At 42.7% G+C, this 16472-nt stretch overlaps 1 protein-coding gene across 2 annotated transcripts; it reads right to left on the bottom strand.

The window, feature by feature from the left end:
• Positions 1-245: 245 nt before the first annotated feature.
• Positions 246-15335, bottom strand: SLC31A2 (solute carrier family 31 member 2). 2 transcript variants are annotated; one of them, XM_058159722.1, is made up of 5 exons: positions 15080-15335; positions 10776-11007; positions 8184-8250; positions 5213-5396; positions 246-2873 (listed from the first exon to the last, which is right to left on the bottom strand). In XM_058159722.1, exons 3-5 carry the CDS (start codon positions 8248-8250, stop codon positions 2705-2707), a joined length of 420 nt encoding a protein of 139 aa, XP_058015705.1. In that variant the 5' UTR covers positions 10776-11007; positions 15080-15335; the 3' UTR covers positions 246-2704. The 2 variants fall into 2 exon arrangements, with proteins under 2 accessions (XP_058015705.1, XP_058015704.1); XM_058159721.1 differs by lacking the exon at positions 10776-11007 and having other exon boundaries at positions 15080-15331.
• Between the last annotated feature and the right edge of the window lie 1137 nt (positions 15336-16472).

Raw genomic sequence — 16472 nt, forward strand, 5'->3', positions numbered from 1 at the left:
CTAATTTTGGGGCAGGCCCAGCTCCTCCTCCTTTTTTCAAGAGATGTGAGGTTTTGAACTTTAGGCGGAGAATGCTAGTCTGATTGTGTTAACCAATTTTATCAAGTTTGCCTGGCATTGCCAGACACGGTAATTAAACTGCGGGGGGTGGGGGGAGATGTAGCGTGATTAGACACACATACACGACAACGTGATAAACCCACTAATTTAAAACTATTAACCTACTCAATGAAAAAGCATCCACAGAGAATTAGTAATACATTTATTGGACTTTTAAAAAAAAAATACATTTCATCATTGCTTCATTTTAAACATAGTTTTAGTAGGTGCTAGAGATGTGCAAAATTTCATTCCAAGGGATTCTGCGTTTATCTTCCAGAGTCTACGGTTCGGGGATGACCTTAAAAATAAATTTGGGATGTGATTTTTATCCTCTTCCAAGATAATCACGGTCTAGAAGCAACATGACATAGTCTGGAATTCCTTGGAATGTTTCATTCCCCAGAAAGGAATGTTCAATGGGTACCAACAACTTTAAACACACAGAATTTGTAAAGGCAATGACCTCTCGTTTCTTTTACAACATTCTTTACAGGGAGAAGCTAACTGGTTTAAAACTATCCACGTAAATTAAAAAGTAAATTAAATCAGCAGACCTTTTTTTACCAAGCTATTGTTGACAGAGTTGGAAGGGACCTTGGAGGTCTTCTAGCCCAACCCCCTGCTCAAGCATTCCAAACAAATGGTTGTTCAAAATAATCTATGCAATTTCCATTCAGACCCTATTTATATTGATATTTGAGATGGGAATTGCAAAGATTTAGGAGTAAATGCTTGGAGAGGCCTTAGCTCTTATCACATTCTACCTTGAGTAGGAGGGTCTAGTAATTTTCCCAGCAGGAAGACTTAAATGTGTTAGTCTTTATTGATAACTATCCAAAGGTGTGACACCTTCACTCCCTTTTTGGACATACAAGTTGGGGGATCTAGGCAGGGGTTAAATGCTCCCAGTTCGGACCGGATCGCCTGATCCGGTAGCAATCTTGGCCGGTGGTTCGGAGAACCAGAAGCAATCGTGGTGCGAGACTCAGCCCACCGGCCCGGCTGTTGTCACTTCCTGGTTTTACCCAGGAAGTAATGTGTTTTGTACCCTCTGTGCATGCGCAGAAAGGTTTTATGCATGCACAGAGGATGTGCGTGTGCGGTGTGTGTACAGTACTTCTGAACCGGTAAGGAAGGTAAGTAGATTTCACCCCTCGATGTAGGTTACGAAACTGCAACTTCAATCCTGAACATGCCAAGAATTTGTCTCAATCTCTTCCCTCCTCCTCTAAAATAATTACAGGTAGTCCTCGACTTACGACAGTTCATTTAGTGACCATCACAACAGCACCCAAAAAAGGGATTGACTATCGTTTTTCACACTTACAACCTCCTTGTAACTGTGTGATCAAAATTCAGACGCTTGGCAACTGGTTCGTATTTATGACCGTGGCTGTGATCCCAATTTTGCGACCTTCTGACCAGCTGAAGTCAATGGGGAAACCAGATTCACTTAACAACCGGGTGATTGACGGATCAACGGCAGGGATTCACTTCACCACGGGGGGGCAAGAGAAGTCGCAAAACGGGGGCAAAACTCACTCAACGAACGTCACGCTTAGCCACGGAAATTTTGAGCTGCATTGTGGTCGTACGTCGAGGACTTTCTGTATTTTAAAAAAAAAACATCTATACAATGATCATGATTGTTCTTTCCGGGCCCTGAATTCCTAGATTAGTGACCCAGTCTCTGAAATAAAGGTTCTTTGGTAAATAGTCTTAATTACCCATTGCTTTGACAGGATGAAAATATCTGGGAGAATATCTGGAGTCGAAAAGCAGAATAAACATTGAGAATAGAGACAAACCGGATCCGTTAAAGTGCTTCAGATCATGGTGTTGACGAAGGAATTTTTCCAACTGTGCCTTGGAAAGCTTAAAAAGCTTATTGTACTCATTAAGTAGATAATAGGATATTTATCTCGATTACTCTCTTTTAAGGTTTTGGGGCAACATCTGCCCCTTCCTCCCTACTTTCCTGCTGGCGGCTTTATTTTCCAAGCAAGCAGATGAGATTTAAGGGTGACCAAAGATAAATTGATCAAAGCTATGTCATCCCCGAACACATTCTGTAGGGTTTGAAGCAGTGGTGAAATCCAATTTTTTTTTTAACTGTCGGCTCTGTGGGTGTGGCTTGATGGGCATGGCAGGGGAAGGATACTGCAAAATCCCCATTCCTACCTCACTCTGGGGCCAGCCAGAGGTGGCGTTTGCCGGTTCTCCGAACTACTCAGAATTTCCGCTACCGGTTCTGCAGAACCTGCTGGATTTCCACCCCTGGTTTGAAGGTAACCTTAAGGACAACCATATTGCGCCCTTTACCTCTAGATGGGAGCAGATGGACAACTCTCCTTGAAGTTAACTTTCTGGACGCGAGAAAAGTCCGTGTTAAGGCACTTAGCGAAAAAAATGACTTGGAATTGGAAGCACAATGGCTATTTTAGAGGATTAGAAGCGTCGGCCAAGATGAGAGATAAAATGAAGCCCAGGGAGAACCTCAGATCTCTCTTGGATAGGACTTGTCCCAATAGGATCCATTCCAGTTGCAAAATCGCCGTGATTTTCAGTTTTGAGCTGTCTGTTGCGAGAAGCTTCCGCGCTGCTATCTGAGGCATAGTAACGGATACGCCACAAAGTATCCGATGGCCGAACCCGCAATCACTCCCAGGAAAATCCACGTGTTGTAAGTCATGACGGCCAGCATCACCAGATAACCCAAAAACACCTGGACCACGTGGACTAAGGTCTCTGCTAGGTGCCATGAAAGACGCCTAGTCAAAAGAAAAGGGAAAAAAGATTTCTTCAGAAGGCAAACAAATCGATTAAAAAGAGATTCTACCCTCCAAGCTTCCCTCTGTCCTGACTTCCATTCTTCCCAAACGCAAATTGAAGAGTGTTTTAACTTAATGAGGCTCCTTGTTTAGAATTTCCACCAACTAGGCGTTTTAGTACCGTGTTTCCCTGAAAATAAGACCCTGTCTTATATTTGTTTGAAACCCTGAAATAAGCGCTTAGCCTTACCGCCATGCGCTCAAAAGCCCAATTGGGCTTATTATTAGGGGATGTCTTATTTTGGGGGAAACAGGGTATCTATATCTTCTATCATCTCTCTCTCTTTCTATATTCTATCTATCTATCTATCTATCTATCTATCTATCTATCTATCTATCATCTATCTATCTATCTATCTATCTTCTACCATGTTTCCCCGAAAATAAGACCCTGTCTTATATTTGTTTGAAACCCTGAAATAAGGGCTTGGCCTTATCGCCATGTGCTCAAAAGACCAATTAGGCTTATTACCAAGGGATGTCTTATTTGGGGGGAAACAGGGTACATCAAATATAGAATAATAGGCTTGGAAGGGATTTTTGAGGTCTTCTAATCCAATCCCCTGCTCAAGCAGGAGAACCTATACCCGTGATGGTGAGCCTATGGCACCGCCTGCCACAGGTGGCACACGGAGCCATATCTATGGGCATGTGAGCATTGCCCTAGCTCAGCTTCAGTTCATTTGCACGCGCCGGTCAGCTGATTTTCGGGCCTTCCAGGCCCACCGGAAGTCAGAAAACGGGTCATTTCCAACCTCCGCAGAGTCTCTGGGAGGGTGGGGAAAGCCGTTTTCGCCCTTCTCAGGCTCCTAGAAAGCCTTTGGAGCCTGGGGAAAGTGAAAAACGGGCCTACCGGTCCCACTGGAAGTCTTGAAATGGGCCATTTCCAGCCTCCAGAGGGCCTTCCCCTGGCGCCAAGAAAGCCTCTGGAGCCTGGGGAGGGCGAAAAATGGGCCTACCAGGCCCACCGTGTCAAAAGGCGAGGAGCAGGATGCATTGAATTATTGTTGTGCCTCGTCCCCCCTCCTCTCCTCAGCCGGGCCCCTCCTGTCGCCTCCCGGGCCTGCTATCAGATTCAGAGTCTGATAATGAAGAGGAACGGCCTGGCATGCCTCCAGCCCCCGAACCTGGCCCCATGCCCAAAAGTGACTCTGAGAGTGAGGGGGACGGACCGGTAAGGCTTACCTCAGAAGCACCGATTCCTTTGGCCCAGCTCCGGAGCCAGAACCAGGCCAGTCGGAGGACGTAATGAGGTCATCATCCCCTGATTCCTCCCTTCCTCAGGCTATGCCTTAAGACCCAGCTGATAATCATACTAATCAAGCCTGGATTGACCCGCGCTTCAGAAGATTAGAGAGGCGGCGTCATCAAAGGGAAGGGTGGGGCAGAAGCCCCACCCCACAGGATATATAAGGAGCTTTGGGACTGCTCTCAGTTCCACAGGAAGCAAATTAGCTGAACCGTGTCGAAGTGAGCTGAAGTCTTAATCTGTTTGAACCTTTTGGCAGGCAGCTGCGTTTTCTCAGCCAGGACTGATAGGAGCCGTGAACCCACTGGCTGTAGGCCAGCTCGTTACTCCAGAGTGAGGACAGAGACAGAACAGCACCTCTCTAAATAAGAGTCTCAGCAAGTGGCAACGCTTAGCTGACCTTTTAAAAAAACAATAGGAGCAGAGGGGCTTGCTTAATGCATGAGAGATTTTGGGGAAATCCGAGACCTAAACTTGAAAGTTGAAAAAGTAGCCTGGCAGGGCAGAACAGGAGATTTTTCCTTGCTTTTGCTAAAACGAAAGTCAACCTGTATGGACCTGCCCATATAAAATCGGGAACCAAACTAACGCTGAATAAGATTTAGACATGTATCTTTTATATGATTCTTAATCTGGGCCCGAATAGCTTTTTTTTTTTTCCCCACCCTTTCAAACGAAGGAATTTTTGACTCGGCTACACACACCACAGCTGGAGAATGTTTAACTATTCCCCTTCGGGGGGGGGGACAAAAATATACAATAAAAACGGGGAAGATTTGCTGAAAAAGTTTTAATTTTTTTGAGAACGTGAGTGCTATCAATAGGAAGCCTGGACAAACCAAGCCGTGTTTTGCAAGTTGGCGAGTTAGCACAAACCGGAGCACAGCTCTCGGTGTGGCCTTAAAACAAAGGTGCCCTTTGTGAAGCGGGCATTGCCGTTTCAAAAATCATGCGCCAGCTGTAACTGGAAAGCGGGGATGGGGAGAATATAACACACAACACACACACACACACAGAGTGTTTTCCTTACTTCTTTAGGGAACTGGTGGCTGATCCCACATCTGAGTTCACGGAATTCCCTTCTCTGAGGTTTTCCTGACTGATGCTAGGGGCCACGGCCATCTGTGAGTGTTGGATCAGTTTTGCCTTGCCAACTTTGATGCCTTCATATAACACGGTGAATAGCATGATGACGAACACAGAGAGCACCATCCCTGTTAAACACAGCAGAAACAGAGATAGGGGCTCGTAAAGGAGAAGAGAATACAGAATTAACAGACTTGGAAGGAGCCTTGGAGGTCTTCTAGTCCAGCCTCCCTACTCTGGAGGGACCTGAGTCATTTAGAACCTATGTCACCTATGTCATTTAGAGTAGAATTTAGACTAGAATAGAATTCTTTATTGGCCAAGTGTGATTGGACACACAAGGAATTCGTCTTGGTCCATATGCGCTCAGTGTACATAAAAGCCTCTGGCCTCTGTGGCTCAGACTGGTAAGAGAGTCTGTTATTAACACAGCTGCCTGCAATTACTGCAGGTTCAAGTCCCACCAGGCCCAAGGTTGACTCAGCCTTCCATCCTTTATAAGGTAGGTAAAATGAGGACCCAGATTGTTGGGGGGCCAATAAGTTGACTTTGTATATAAATATACAAATAGGATGAAGATTATTGCCAACATAGTGTAAGCCGCCCTGAGTCTTCGGAGAAGGGCGGGATATAAATGCAAATTTAAAAAAAGAGAAAAAAAAAGAAAAGATACCTTCATCAAGGTACAACACTTACAACACTTAATGATAGTCATAGGGTACAAATTTAACACTTAAATGATGATCATCGGCTACAAATAAGCAATCAGGAAACAATCTCAATATAAATCGTAAGGATACAAGCAACAAAGTTACAGTCGCACAGTCGTAAGTGGAAAGAGACGGGTGATGGGAACGATGAGAAGATTAATAGTAGTGCAGATTTAATAAATAGTTTGACAGTATTGAAGGAATTGTTTTTTTAGCAGAGTGATGGCATTCGGGGGGAAAACTCTTCTTGTGTCTAGTTGTTCCGGTGTGCAGTGCTCTATAGCGTCGTTTTGAGGGTAGGAGTTCATTTCAGACAAATGTTCCCCAAACTCTTCTTAGAAACCTCCAGTGTTGGAGCAGTTACAACTTCTAGAGGCAAATTGTTCCACTAGTTGATTGCTCTGACTGTCAGGAAATTTCTCCTTAGTTCTAAGTTGCTTCTCTCCTTGATTAGTTTCCAGCTGTTGCTTCTTGTCCTGCCTTCCGATGCTTTGGAAAATAGGTTAATAACTATTAATCTTCTCATCGTTCCTATCAGCCATCTCCTCCCACTTACGACTGTAACTTGTTGCTTGTATCCTTATGATTTACATTGATTGTTTCCTAGTATGATTCGATTGCTTATTTGTACCCTATGACCGCTATTGTGTTGTACCTTATAATTCTTGACGAATGTATCTTCTCTTTTTATGTACACTGAGAGCGTATGCACCGAAGACAAATTCCTTGTGTGTCCAATCACACTTGGCCAAGAAAGAATTCTAATCTAGTCTAATCTACCGGGAGTTATAGTTCTGCAAAATTTAGCGGGTTGGTGCTTTGCACTTTGGTGGGCCTGTCTGCGCGCAGCGAAGATGTGGGTGTGACAAACATCCACCTCCAACTTTTGTTCGCTCGGGAGCCACGGGTGCAATTAAGTCAGGGAATTGGGTTTCTTCCCAGGGGGTTGAACAACTTGTCTTAGCTGGCTGGATTTGCTCCTTGCTTCTCTTCTGACTCCTGGGGGAGAAACAAAACTAAACACAAAAGTGCTTTTTAAACACCCCCCCCCTTCCTGCTGAAAAGTGCTGCCTTGCCAGGTCAGACTTGACTAATAAAATCAGTTCCCTTGTCTCTGCTTATCTGGATGCCTTAATCAAAAGCCGCGGTTACTCCTTGTTTCTTGATCAACCAGCCAAACTGGATCGGATCTTGCCAAAGCCAACAAGAAGGGAAAGATCAAGGATGGGAACCGTCAGGATTTACCGATGCTTGCCTTCTTTATTTTGGAAGCGATCTGATTTGGCTGCCAGGCAGTGGTGAAATTCAAATTATTTTACTAGGGTTCTGTGGCCGTGGCTTGGTGGGCGTGGCAGGGGAAGGACACTGCAAAATCTCCATTCCCACCCCACTCCAGGGGAAAGGATATTGCAAAATCTCCATTCCCTTCCCACTCCAGGGAAAGGATACTGCAAAATCTCCATTCCCTCCCTATTCCTGTGGGAAGGATATTGCAAAATCTCCATTCCCTCCCCACTCCTGTGGGAAGGATACTGCAAAATCTCCATTCCCTCCCCATTCCTGTGGGAAGGATATTGCAAAATCTCCATTCCCTTCCCACTCCAGGGAAAGGATACTGCAAAATCCCCATTCCCTCCCCACTCCTGTGGGAAGGATACTGCGAAATCTCCATTCCCACCCCACTCCAGGGGAAGGATACTGCAAAATCTCCATTCCCTCCCTATTCCTGTGGGAAGGATATTGCAAAATCTCCATTCCCTCCCCACTCCTGGGGGAAGGATATTGCAAAATTGCCATTCCCTCCCCACTCCTGGGGGAAGGATATTGCAAAATTGCCATTCCCTCCCCACTCCTGGGGGAAGGATATTGCAAAATCCCCATTCCTTGCAAATATATACATAGCTGTTCCCCTTCTCTGTTGCACTGTTATTTTTTGTGACACTTAAAAGAACTCTTAGCGTTCCATCGAGAACAGTTGCATTGTCTCTAAAGCAGTTGCTATGGTTCTTGTGGCTTTCAAGTCCACATTTTGGTTCTGGGAAAAACACTCTCGAGTCAAGTGTTGGAAGGAAATCTGAGCTGCTATGTCAACAGGGCAAATTACGCATTGCCAAAAGCTCAGATTTCATATAATCGCTCCAGCTTTGGAAGACCGTTCTTTGGTTGGGCAGCTTCTGTTTTCCTTAGATAGGTTCGTTTGCTTACCTCCTGCGCTGTGGACATCCCAGAAGTCAAACAGGAGAATCACTTGATCTGAGAAAAAGAAATGCATCTGTAGGAGATTTGGAGAAGGGGGAGGCAAAAGAAAACCAACACAATTAAAAACATAAGTATGCCTCTTTTGGCTAGCTAGACATTTGATTTCAATGGACGGTGCTGTTCGATGTGGACTGTAATACTCCAGGTGTCCACTAGACGGCAGCAAAGGTATGCAGAAAAGATCCTTTGGAGCCCTCTAGAGGTCTTCCACATTGTTTCAGCTTGAATCTGATAGCTGTAACCATATAAGGGACGTAGAATCAGAGGGCTAAAAGAAGGCTTGGAGATCTCATGGGCAGGTGTCCTTATGCCATTGCAGACAAATTGTCCAATTTTTACTGGAAAACCTCATGTGATGGAGATGGAGGTAGACTGATTAGATGATAGACTGAAAGAGAGAGATGGATTAGATAGATGATAGATAGATAGATAGATAGATAGATAGATAGATAGATAGATAGATAGATAGATAGATAGATATAGATGATTGATAGATATAGATGATAGATAGATCGATCGATAGATAGATGATTGATAAATATATATGATAGATAGATATAGATAGATGATTGATAGATATAGATGATAGATAGATAGATAGATAGATAGATAGATGATTGATAGATAGATAGATAGATAGATAGATAGATAGATAGATAGATAGATAGATAGATAGATAGATAGATAGGTAGGTAGGTAGGTAGGTAGGTAGGTAGGTAGGTAGGTAGGTAGGTAGGTAGATGATTGATAGATAGATATAGATGATAGATATATATATCGATAGATAGATAGTTCAATAGATAGATAGATTCATTGGACCTCATATTTGTTCTCTATGCAATCTGTCTGGTAAACTCACAAGATTCATTTTTCTGTACAGTAATTGAGACTAAACTGATTTTAAATTTAATAACAGCAGCAAGATTACTGATAGGACAGTATTGGAAGAAAAAAAGAAGTACCCACAATAGAAGAATGAATATTGAAAGTTGCCAATTTGGCTGAGATGGCAAAAATCTCAGCCTTTTTGAAAGACAATACGCAAGAAAGATACTTAAAGGAATGGAAAAAATGGATTGACTATATTCAAAACAGATATCAGATGAAGAGATATCAGACTGCCTTTGAATGATTAGGATGTATTACTTCTGATTGTTTTGGGGGAGGTTAGGAACGGATGAGAATTGTAGGAGTATAATAGAGTTGGGAGGGAAACATTTTTAGCATATGTTTGTTTTATTTTTAACTATACCTTATGTTTGTTCCGGGAAGTTGGGGGTTTGTGAAGGAGAGGGAGGGTGGGGAAAAGGGGAAAAAAATTTTTGTAAAACTTTTTGAATTAAAAAAAAAAGATTCATTTTTCTCGCCATGGACATGTATACATCTGAACTAGACTGTTGTTTCTCTGTGTCATATAATATATGTGGGTATATGCATAATTTCTGTATTTCTTTCTTTCATGTAGCGTGTATTGAAGGTGACCCTTTGAGAGCTGTACACAATGAAATTTAATTTTAATGTATGCTGATTAGTGTACATTCAAAGTGACAATAAAGTCCTATTCTATTCTATTCTATTCTATTCTATTCTATTCTATTCTATTCTATTCCATTCCATTCCATTCCATTCCATTCTCTATTCTATTCTATTCTATTCTATTCTATTCTATTCTATTCTATTCTATTCTATTCCATTCCATTCCATTCCATTCCACATTCTCTATTCTATTCTATTCTATTCTATTCTATTCCATTCCATTCCATTCCATTCCACTCCATTCCAATTTGTATTGTATTGTATTGTATTGTATTGTATTGTATTGTATTGTATTGTATTGTACTCTACTGTACACTATTCTACACTACTCTACTCTACTTCGTATTCTATTCTATTCTATTCTATTCTATTCTATTCTATTCTATTCTATTCTATTCTATTCTATGCCATGCCATGCCATGCCATGCCATGCCATTCTATTCTATTCTAAATAATTAACAAAAGAGGCCAATTTACAATTTTGTTTTTTTCAGAAATTAATACTTTCTTGAATGGGATGAAACCAGGTGGAATGGAACAATTAGCAGGCAATTGGAGGCAAGTCCACATATAATCTCTTGCCATGCTGGTTAGTATGAAACAATAGGCCAATTCTGTATATGGTCATTTTTTTTATCATGTGAGCTGTTTCTATTTATGGGTAACCCATGATTATCCGTCATCTTATTCCACCTAATTGATGCCTCTTGCTTTTCCTTCCCATCAGAGTTGTAAAGGCAGTTTGGAAATACACCTGGTCTTTTCGCAAAGCATTAGCCTCCAGGAATTTCAGCTTTTCAGTTGCACCTTTGTGCCTGGAACCCTCTGTCAGAAAGGCTATCCAAACCCTACTGGCACTGATGATGTTACCTAGTTGGGTCATGAAACGTTTGCAAGAAAACAATCCAGCTCAGAGAGACAACCGAGGACCCCCACAGTCCTCTTCCTCCTCCCTTTCTCTACTTCTCAAACCCCACTCCCTACTGGCACTGATGATGTTACCTAGTTGGGTCATGAAACGTCTGCAAGAAAATAACCCCACAGTCCTCCTCAATTGTGGTCCTAAGGCGAGGACCATCCATCCATGGTCTGTTTTGTCTCGGCAGATGCTCTTCCGTGCCTCGATCCGGGAAAATATTTGGAAGCCGTTGTCTCCCAACCCTGGTATTCGTGCTTCTTATTAACCTGGAGTTTGCCGAGGTTTGGATAGGTGTGTAGGCGAGACTGGATGTGCCTAGGTGTGGTAAGAGTGAGCACAAGTGGGGCAGGAAAAAAAAAAACATGCAACGCCAGCCAACTACAACAACAGACGGTTTCTCAATCTGCAAGGGAGATTTTTGGATGGAAGTGGTGACACTCGAATCAGGTGGCTCTTTATGTAACCACTCCTGTAGGAGGAAGTTTAAGAAAACTCATGCAAATCCCGAAGCGAGAAGGGAGGTAACTCACACCCACACACGCACACAATCACGCCTGGATACAGTGTGTCTTTCAGGGTTCCCTGGTGCTCTCTGAGTAGGGGTTGTTTTCTTGCAGACGTTTCGTGACCCAACTAGGTAACGTTATCAGTGTTATCATCATCCAAAGAACCACCTAAACCTCTCCCACCAACTCTGACAGGGCAAGCCCAGAATGGAATATAAATCGAGAGCAAACTGATAACACTGATGATGTTCCCTCACTGGGTCATGAAACGTCTGCAAGAAAACAACCCAGCTCAGAGAGCACCAAGGACCCTCACAGTCCTCCTCCTCCTCTCCTCAAACCCTACTGCCTTCTAGTGCTGATGATGTACCGTAGTTGGGTCATGAAACATCTGCAAGGAAATAAACTCAGAGAGCACCAAGGACTCCATAGTCGTTCCTCCTCCTCCTCCTCCTCCTCTAAACCCCACTCCCTTCTAGCACTGATGATGTTACCTAGTTAGGTCATGAAACACCTGCAAGAAAACAACCCAGCTCAGAGACAGCACCAAGGACCCCACAGTCCTCCTCCTCCCTTTCCCTTTCTTTCTCTTCTACTCCTCAAACCCCCCTCTCCTCTAGCACGGATGATGCTACCTAGTTGGGTCATGAAACGCCTGCAAGAAAAAAACCCCGCCTCAGAGAGCACCAAGCGCTTCTCATTTCCACCCTGAGCTACCAACATTCTTCTTGATAGATTGCGTTTTCATGTGCTGCAAATTTATCCAAGCAGTTCTGGAGAAGCGAAATAGAGACTGAGGGTTTTGAACCCTCAGTTGCTTAAGCAGGTATTTCGGGCAAGTTCGCCAACCCCCCCAAAAATGTACGTGATCCCTGAACGTGATCTTCCCCCTGCCCCGATCAAGGATAGACCACCTACCCAAAATAGCGCTTCAACCTCTTATTTTTTTTTTGCTAACGGTTACTTTCAGCTTTGCCTTATTTTCTATTCCAACGTTCCCCAACCTTCTGGCTTTGTGGATCGTAGGAGGGGAACAGGGGAGAGGGGACAGCACATGTGCCCCCTACTCATGCAAATGGAGCCCTGCGCATTCCCAAGGTTCACAAGGTTAAGTGTAGCAATGTATGCACGCTCCCACTTTTGCGGCCCGGTTTCAAACGGGCCATATCCCGGGGGAATAGAGAGACCCCTGTTCTGTTCACTTTTACACTCCCTCCCCCCCAGACCAACTAACACAACTGTGTTTGTGACAGGAAGTTCCTTGCCGAACTGCCTCAGAAAGTTTCTACTCGGCCGGCAGTTGTTTGCAGTAGTGTGAGTCCTCGGTTTCTCCCCACCCACCCACCCGCTTCTGTTTTTGAGCAAGGGAAGAGGAACACGGTGTGTAATTCGCCTTTTTGCAATCCTACTCGAGAACTGAAGGCGTGGGAGTCCGGTTCACAGAGAACCAGTACTGGTTGACATTATAGGAGGACAGCTGTTTTAACAACGGTTCAACGCTTCGGGAACCTGGTGGCTGGTTTCTCCAACGGACACATTCTATTAAGGCCATCGGCCTTCCTCAGGACCAACCCATAAGCTTCCCCCCAATTTTTTTTTTAAAAAATATGTTTTATTTGCAGTTTTCCTTTAACAGCTGTACATATTTTGTGGAGAGTGTATTGACTGGGTCACTATACTTTTTACACAATGCTAACAGAAATAATACAATTCAATATACATAATCCTAACCTTCCAATTTAGAACCTTAACAGGCACCTTATAATTATAATACATTTCTTTTATAATCCAGGGTGGATAATACTATTTTCCCAATTTGTACTCCTCTTTCTCCCCTGCCGCACCATTTGTTGGGGTTCTTCTACATTCACATCTTTGTCTTTAAACAATACCATTCTCTCTTTAGGATTCTTTGTCACTTTCTTCAGAAATACATTTAGACATCGATAAATAAAAATAATAAATATAAATCGATAAATAAAATAATAGCAGAAAAAATAATTGCTACCAACCTGCCTTCCATTGAGGACCTGTATACTGCACGAATCAAGAAGAGGGCCGTGAAAATATTTACAGACTCCTCGCATCCTGGACATAAATTGTTTCAACTCCTACCCTCAAAACGATGCTATAGAGCACTGCACACCAGAACAACTAGACACGTTTTTTCCCGAAGGCCATCACTCTGCTAAACAAATAATTCCCTCAACACTGTCAAACTATTTACTAAATCTGCACTACTATTAATCTTCTGATAGTTCCCATCACCAATCTCTTTCTACTTATGACTGTATGACTGTAACTTTGTTGCTGGCAATCCTTATGATTTATATTGATATATTGACCATCAATTGTGTTGTAAATGTTGTACCTTGATGAACGTATCTTCTCTTTTATGTACACTGAGAGCATATGCACCAAGACAAATTCCTTGTGTGTCCAATCACACTTGGCCAATAAAAAATTCTATTCTGTTCTATTCTATTCTATTCTATAACATTATCCTGCCTAAGCAGGGGGTTGGACTAGAAGACCTCCAAGGTCCCTTCCAACTCCGTTATTCTATTCTATTCTGTTATTTCTTCATACAGTCTATTTGTTGTCCCCTGTTGAGTGACTAATATTTTAATATTTTAAAAATTACTCAATATTCCACAACAATTCCAATATCCCAATTATCTAGAAACACCAATAAGGCCAATTGTTAGCAAGGTTTAATCAGTCCCGGGATTATATCTCCAAGTCCCCTAAATTTCTAGTCCTTAAAAGTTATAAGTTTCAATGTACTTTTTACACACTGTTTAATAATAATAATAATAATAATAATAATAAAAATAATAATAATAATAATAAGAAGAAGAAGAAGAAGAAGAAGAAGAAGAAGAAGAAGAAGTTACCTAATCATAGCCTTCTAACCTTAATTTTTTTGTGATTATAGCACATTCTATTATCTATAGATATGTGTACTATTGTTTTCCCAATTTATACTTTCTTTTTGTTCTTTTCTTTTTTTAATACAGTCACCATATGGAAAGGTATTTTGTCTCTATCCATCATCTCTTGTCCTTTTTAAAATTCCATTGTTTATTGACTTTTTGGTCACTCTTTTGTATCTCTCTCTTGGAATCTTATATCTCTTTTTCACATTTTTATACAAGCTATTCCCCCTGGCTTACCCCAAAATTATGTCTTTTGATGAAGAAAGTTAGTTAGAAAAGGCAGCTACCAGACTCCAGATTTTTTTCCCCTCCGTCTAATATCTGAACTCGGTGACTCTTAAGAAGTTTATAGGTTTCCACTTTCGTGTGTCTCAAAGTTGGTTGACCAACCCATCTATTTTTAATCGCAGCTTGCCTACCATTCCGGTTTATGTTGCCTTCAGCACTCTGCCTTTCATTTTCTAACTCGCTTTGTTAATGGAAGAGTGGCTGTATAACAAACATATTTTTTAACAACAACAATATTTTTTAACAACAACAACAACTTAAAGAGACCAGGGAGAAGTTTTGAGACTGGCACTACCATCCTGGTATCGACTCTTTTTTTTTGTTGCAACAATTTCTAAGACAAAGTAACAGCGAAACAAAACATTGACTTGAGCAAAGAAGGATCACGGGTCCAAATAAAAGACAGCAGCGTTGGAAAGGATTGAAATCAACGGGCGAGTCCCTTATGGCTACATTTAAGGCAAAAAGTGGCCGAAGTTGTACAAGATTAAAAAGGATCGACCGATTCCTAGTCGGTCCAGTTTTTTAAATATATATATATCTCAAAAACGGTATTTCTGATCACCGCCCTGAGCTTAATTTCGTAGGGATTCCCAGAAGAAAAGAGCGGAAAAGCCAACTCCCCACCCCTTGCAAATTGAAAATATGACTTACTGGCATCATCGCGATTTCTCTTCTATTTTTTTTCCCCCCACTTCTTCTTTTCGCTGCTGGTTTGTTTATTTTTTCCCCCTTTTTTTCCCCTCCCAGGTAAAAAAAGCAGGAATTAAATACAAGGCGGGCGAGCTTTTAATGCGATCCTGAAGTGTTTGCTCGCCTTCCCTTCTCCCTTGCTAGCAGGTCCCGCCTATGGCGAGGCGCACCTCTCTCCCAGGTTAATTAAATAATGACAGAGATAGGCAGGCATCAAGGCTTCTGCCAAGCCATTACGGGAGGCGCAAGGCACGCTGGGGATTGTAGTTTCTGCCTCTGGATTTCGCCCCGCCCCCAACCCTAGATTTCATCTTAAGCAAACAGCGCATCCTGCTGCGCGCTTTGCGTGAGCAGATGTTCATCCAAAGACGTGGGTGGATCTTTTAAAGGCCATCCGATCCGTCCAATTTGTTTTTTTTTTAATTTAATTTGTCACAACAGTATACAAAAACATTGTCATAGTAAAAAAAGAAAACATATCATTATATATATATTATATATAATTTTAAATATTGCTCCCAGAAGCACGAAGCTGAAGCCTGAAGATGACGAATGAGACTTCGTCGAAACGTCGCCAAGACACTTCCAATTTTACACGGGAGAAAACCCGAACAACCAAAGACCTACATACAAACACCCGTAAAGGGTCTCTTATGGACTACAATTCCCATGACCTGGATGACTGAGAATCCCTGCTATACAATTTGGGACGAACACCCTTGGAATGTGGTGGGAGTAGGAATGGGTTGCCAGAAGTGGGGGGGGGAGCGGGGATGGCAGACTACAGGAACCATTGGCACTACTCAGGTGACCCTGAGGACATAGATAAACTTCAAACCTAAGTCCCAAAAGTGCTTTTTTCAAGAGGCATCTGGACTTTCTGGTTTTTCTTTGAAGACGTTTCCCTTCTCATCGAAGAAGCTTCTTCAGCTCTGCCAGGATAGTGGGAAAAGGAAGGATGTATATTCCTTGCGGGCAGCTCATCTCATCCCATCCCATCCCATCCCATCTCATATTCTATTCTATTCCATTCCATTCCATTCTCCCTTCCTTCTCTCCCTCCCTTTTTCTCTTTTCTTCCCCTCTTCCTTCCTTCCCTCCTTCTCTTCTCCCTTCCTTCTCTCCCTCTCTTGTTCTCTTCTCCCTTCCTTCTCTTCTTCCTTCCTTCTCTCCCTCCCTTATTCTCTTCTCCCTTCCTTCTTTCCCTCTCTTGTTCTCCCTCCCTCCCCTCCTTCTCTTCTCTTCTGCCTTCCTTCTCTCCCTCCCTTATTCTCTTCTCTTCCCTTCTGCCTTCCTTCCTTCCTTCCCTCCTTCGATTCTCCCTTCCTTCTCTCCCTCTCTTGTTCTCCCTCCC

This window comes from Ahaetulla prasina, chromosome 16 (assembly GCF_028640845.1).
Source record: "Ahaetulla prasina isolate Xishuangbanna chromosome 16, ASM2864084v1, whole genome shotgun sequence".
NCBI lineage: Eukaryota > Metazoa > Chordata > Lepidosauria > Squamata > Colubridae > Ahaetulla > Ahaetulla prasina.

Bases quoted from the DNA above. Each gene is read 5' to 3' on its own strand.
- SLC31A2 (XM_058159721.1), bottom strand. The intron at 5,397-8,183 runs GTAAGCAAACGA...TGTGTTTAACAG, and splicing joins GGATGTCCACAGCGCAGGAG to GGATGGTGCTCTCTGTGTTC. The intron at 2,874-5,212 runs GTAAGGAAAACA...TCTTTTGACTAG, and splicing joins GCCACCAGTTCCCTAAAGAA to GCGTCTTTCATGGCACCTAG.